Source organism: Palaemon carinicauda, chromosome 16 (genome assembly GCF_036898095.1).
Source record: "Palaemon carinicauda isolate YSFRI2023 chromosome 16, ASM3689809v2, whole genome shotgun sequence".
NCBI classification, from domain to species: Eukaryota; Metazoa; Arthropoda; class Malacostraca; order Decapoda; family Palaemonidae; genus Palaemon; species Palaemon carinicauda.
The window spans coordinates 128507351-128513350 of record NC_090740.1 but is presented as its reverse complement, the minus strand read 5'-3'; the positions used below and the strand labels follow the sequence as shown (position 1 = coordinate 128513350).

General features: G+C 35.1%; 1 protein-coding gene across 1 annotated transcript in view; it reads right to left on the bottom strand.

The window, feature by feature from the left end:
* Positions 1–1239: 1239 nt before the first annotated feature.
* The window catches only part of LOC137655869 (WD repeat-containing protein 76-like), a 476385-nt gene continuing 471624 nt past the window's right edge, over positions 1240–6000 (bottom strand). Inside the window, exon 14 of the mRNA XM_068390065.1 lies at positions 1240–1909. Coding sequence (XP_068246166.1) covers positions 1754–1909 — 156 coding nt within the window. The 3' untranslated portion in view covers positions 1240–1753. The remainder of the gene's footprint in view (positions 1910–6000) is intronic.

Genomic DNA, 6000 nt, shown 5'->3' with positions numbered 1-6000 from the left:
ATTTCCTCATAAGATAAATGAAAAATTCTTCTTCACTTAAGGAGTTAACCACTGCACTGTAATTGTTCGATGCCTACTTTCTATAAGGAAAGGATAGAAGTCTTCAGCTATGGTAGTATCTCAATGGGTGTCTGGGGCCTTGGCTAACCTACTACCTATTAGCAGTCATTTCTGTGGGAAAATACAAGCAATAGCTTATATAACTAATTGTCTCAGTTCTGAAAAAAATGTTAAAAATCTGACAACAGGAAGCTAACTGAAGATAGCCATCAAACAAATACTAATGAGGTGTAAAGACATGGACAGGCAAGTAATTATCCATGAAAATATTGTTTACACTTCTTGTTGTCAATCTTGTAATAGAAGAATATGGCATAGGAATATATAAGATTCTTCAAAACAATAAGGTACCTTGATATAGATACAGTGCATCCTGTGCTTTTCTTCTTTTCTGTGCTATTTTGATTCAATAAGTTTATCACTAGAACAAGTTAATTGATTCTTGAATAAAGAATATTTCAATAGAATGCTACAAAGCAATGGCAGACTTAAATTCAACAAAATGAAGTCTGATTGCTTTACTCTATCTGAAATTTTCATCAAAACAAATGGATTAACATTTATAATGAGAATGGGTTTTATCATTGCCGCTGCCAACGAAGTTGAAAGGAGGTTATGTTTTACCCTCTGTTTGTGTGTTTGTTTGTAATCAGCTTCCTGGCCACAATTTTAATCGTAAAGTAACGAAACTTGAAGGAATTAACTGCTTTGTAAAAAGCTGGTAATGATTTAATTTGGGAAGGTCAAGGTCACGGTCAAGCAAAATGTCCCGTAATCAACCATAAGTTTGGACATCCTTGTCACAGAGACTTCAAACTTGGTTTATATTTGAGAGTATAAAAATCCACACTAATTAATACATGTTGAGGTCAAAGGTCAAGGTTGGGCAAAAGATCGACAAATTAGCTGCCGCAGTGGAGGTCTGCGCTCTACTGAGTGCCCCACTGTAAAACAAAATAAAACACGCAAAAAATCATATTGTTCACTACAGTAGCTAATAAAATGCTGTAATCTACATCTTCCTTGGAATACGGAGACACTGTCCGGTAGATTGGGAGTGGTTTTTCATCTTAATACCTCCGTTAAAAGTAGTTATGATTCGAGGAGGACGATGCTGAGACTGCCTTAGCTTAGATATGGAGGCGCTAATAATTTCTCAAAGCATATGATAGCTCCCAGTATATTGTTGCCTTTTTATTAAGCAATACTATATATTTGATATCTAATCAACACATGCAAAATGATAATTTGGCAACTGACAGTCAGTCACATGTATAATGTTGTGAAAGATCTGACAGCTGCTAAAACATAAATGAATGCATTCAACATTTTGATATCTGCCCATCAATCTTTATTACTGTATGTAATAAAATCATCTGCTAGTTGCTCTCAATCATTTAATGTGTTTTTTGTCCTTTATCAACCAATTTACCAACCAACCAATGTAATTTAGCATCACAAGCTAGTAATGTAAATCATAATAATACTGATACTCTAGTATAACTACAAAACATAAAATGAAACTGTTTAACATTAATTATACTCACAGAAAGAAATACCACCTTGTAAACAAGTTAGGAGAAAACACTGGAAAAAGCATTTAACTTGAACTTTAGCTAATCAATGTTTAAATCTGCCTTAAATTATGGTTAGTGTAGTCAGAGATTAAATAAGATGTTTGATCTCTTTACATTTATACACCAGTCTTGAAAACAAAAGCTTTCCCTGAAGAATTTGCTCCAGCAATTATTGGAAGCGTAGGATGCACAGCAGTTATACTAGATACAGAACCAAAGCTTTCTCCCATCAAATTATGGTGTAATCTTCCTTCTATATCAAACACTTCAATCTGTAAAGGAAACAAGAGATTAATACACAGTAAAGCAATTATCTCAACTTGCCCACAACTAAAATAATTCAGCAACATTGACTACATATCTAGCTACTTCAATCTGCACTAAAACTACAAGGCCTGTCAATTAATTTCCACCATAAGGATAAGGCCTATGTTTTAGAACTTGAATTTGAGCAATATTTCCAAATAAAATAATTTGTCCGAAACAGCTAGAGGCGAGAACAACATGCACCGGATGTATTTCATGGAAACAAGTGAAACACTTTTGTTTTGGCTAATATGACTTTATAGGTAAAGCAGGAATTATTAGCAATTTTGGTCTAACTCCCCATGCCCCTGAATATGACTTTTTAACTACTGTATTTTTGGATGATCATACAATAATGGTAGAAGAGGCAAACTCGTACTAACATTCACGTGTTATTTAAAGTGCTAATCAACTGCTCATAGGCAGGTGTTATAGTCTACTCAAGATGGGGCTGTTAAGATTACTTTCATATAGCCGTGCAGCCAAATCAACCTTTGAACATGTGTCTCTCTCTCTCTCTCTCTCTCTCTCTTATTTTCCAGTCATATGCTAATTGAAAATGATATTCTATCATCATCATCTTCTCCCACGCCTATTGACGCAAAGGGGCTTGGTTAGATTTCGCCAGTCGTCTCTATCTTGAGCTTTTAAATCAATACTTCTCCATTCATCATCTCCATAGTCCTTAGTAATGTAGGCCTGGGTCTTCCAACTCTTCTAGTGCCTTATGGAGCCCAACTGAATGTTTGGTGAACTAATCTCTCTTGGGGAGTGCAAAGAGCATGCCCAAACCATGTCCATCTACCCCTCACCATGATCTCAACCACATATGGCATTTGAGTAATCTCTCTTACAGTTTAATTTTTAATCCTGTCATGCCATTTAACTCCCAATATTCTTGAGGGCTTTGTTCTAAAATCTACAAAATCTTTGTGATATTGTTTCATTGTTATAAGACGGCTCATGTCCATACAGTAACACCGATCTTACTAAACTGATATATAACCTGATTTTTATATGTAATTTCAGGCAATTTGATTTCCAAATTCTACTTCATCTGATTTGCTTTCTTTCAATCTTTCATTAAACTCTAATTCTAAAGATCCTGTATTAGAGATCATAGTTCCAAAATATTGCAATGATTCCATCTCATTAATCCTTTCTCCTTCCAATGCATATTCTGTTCTCATTATCTCTGTCTTTCTTCTATTTATCTTGAATCCAACCTCATGTGATATTTCATTCATTCTTGTAAGCAAGCTTTGCAAGTCCTGTGGTGTTCTACTGTACTAATAAGGACAGCATTATCAGCATATTCTAGGTCAGCTAATTTCCTGTTACCGATTCAGTCCAATCCTTCTCCACCATCTCCAACTATTCTACTGATTGAAAAAAAATCCATGAGGAGGATAAACAACACAGGTGACTACATTTCCTTGGAGTAATCCACTTTTCATTGGAAATTCGTTTGATGGGACTCCTCTAACATTAACTTAGCACTTGCTATGCTCATGAACAGACTTAATAAAATTTACATATTTGAGACAAATTCCATAATAACACAGGACTCTCCATAAACTTGGCCAGTGTACACTATCAAAGGCTTTTTAATAGTCCACAAATGCCATCAAAATTGGATTTCTATATTCTACACTTTGCTGTACTACATGTCTTAAAATTAAAATTTGGTCAGTAGAACTTCTTCCTTTTATAAATTCTGCTTGTTTATCTCTCAGCTTTTCATCCATCTTTCTTTTTAGTCGCTTTAGAATGCCTCTGTAATTATTGCAATCTGTCAGATCTCCTTTTTTTTTCTTTTTTTGCCATTTTCACCAACACTACTAACTCCCATTCATCAGGTTTTGCCTTTTCACACCACATTCTACAAAATAATCTTGTAAGTATTTTGGAAGTCACTTCCTTTTCAGCCAATATCATCTCAGCAGTTATTCCATTGTATCCAGAGGTTTTCCATCTCGGGTTTTTTAATGCTAGCTTTGACTTCAAACATACTGAATTCATTCATGGGCACCTCAAGGCCTTCTTCAGCTTCAGGTATATCAATCAAATTATTCCCTTCATATCTCCTATTAATGACCTCACTAGTGCTCCATCCAATGTTGCTTTCTTCACCTGTTGTTATAACAGATCCGTCTCTCTTTTTGATTGGTATATGCTTCTTTTTTGGCCACAGTAGAGATTTCATTAATAATTCTATAAGCAATTCTTACACCATAGTCACTTCCTGAATTCATAGCTTTGTCAGCTTCATCTACTTTCCTCTCTAAATATTCTCTCCAGATATTCCTGGCTTTTCTTTTGACCTAACTATCAATACTGGAATACTTAGCACGCTCTAACTTGAAATTTTCATTACTTCCTTGAAAACTCTCAATAATCAATTTCTGTTTTTGTCCTTTTTTTATAGTATCCCAAGTATCATTGGATATCCATGGTTTTCTCCTTGTAACTCCATGTCCCAAAACTTCACTACCAACTGACTGATAATGTTCTTAATATCACACAATTCTTCCTTAATTATCTGCTCTTCTTCTCCTAAAGTTTCTAAGACTGCAATTCAATTCCTACATTCAACTACAAAGGTTTCTCTGTGCTTATCTCCTAGAAAGCTTAGTTGTATCAAACCTAGGTATTATTTCTACATTTCCGTTGAGTGCTTTCAGTTTTAATTTCTGTGTGGCAATGCGGAGCTGGTGATCGCTACCAATATCTGCATCTCTGTAGCTTCTTACATTTCTCAGAGTCCTTTCTTTATTAATGGCTAAGTGATCTATTTAATTTTTGCAGTTGCCACATGCTGAAGTTCATGTATATTTGTGGATGTCCTTATGCTGGAATAACAAGATTGTTTGTTGAACAAAAACTTATAGAATATGCCCCATTTTCATTTGCAACTTTGCCAAGAACCTCAACACACATTAAATCATCTATACCTTGATTATTCCTTCCAACTTTAGCATTGAAGTCATCAATTAAAATTTTCATCTCTCTCTGGAATCTCATCTATTACACTCTGCAGTTACTCATAGTATTCATCTTTCTTTTCTTCAGGAGAATCATTTGATGGTGCATAGCAAACTACTGTATAATATTCATATTGCATTATTTTGATTTAAACTTTGCATGCAACAATCTACTATTTACAGCTCCCCATTCCATTAATGCCTTTTCTGCTCTTGGTGTCATGATCCTTCCTACCCTGTTCTTCCAACTCTGTTCTTCACGAGTAGATATTATATTGCTTTGGTCTAAAATTTCTTTACTAATCCCCTTATAACTATATTTCATAAATTCATCCTCCACTTGCTGGAACTTCCTGATCTTATTCATGGTTCTAACATTCCAATTACCAATTAGAATGTTCCTTGTGATGCACAGTACCTATCTAACTAATTCTGCCGGTCCGTACTAATTTCAGTAAGATCAGCCATCAGACTTTAGGAGTAGAAGCCGAAAAGACATCCTATCTTTCGACTTAAACGCACTCCGTCACTCTGCTGCCATTGACTTCATTAATATTTAGGGAGGTACTTCCTTCACACCCAAAATTCTCGTACTCCAACAGGTTGTTCATCCGCTTATATATTCATATATGGTAAATGAAGTTTCATAGTACAATAAGTATTGATGTTTAAGATTAACACTGATTTGTTTAAATTCTTCAATATCTGGTAGAGATTTTTTGTGTTTCCACAATGTCATGAGGGTGGTTAGTGTTATATCCCGACTAAAAATTTCCTTCACTGGCAGCAACCCCTCCCTGCATAAAATTTTGCAGGAGATGGCTTTAAATAGGCCAAAGTTGATGACCACAAATTCCTTATGGAGGGGTAATGTTGCAGCAGGTTGCACAATGCTCTTTCTGAGACATGAACAAAATTAAACTATCCTGTATCTGGATGAATCTTTGATGTCTCACAGTTCCAAAATGTTAGATAGACACATCAATTACTAAAAGCAAAACCACTGGAATATGACAGCAAACAAGGGAAGGAAGTTGTTTGCTTAAAGTCAGACCTTGTTAATTGCGGTTTCT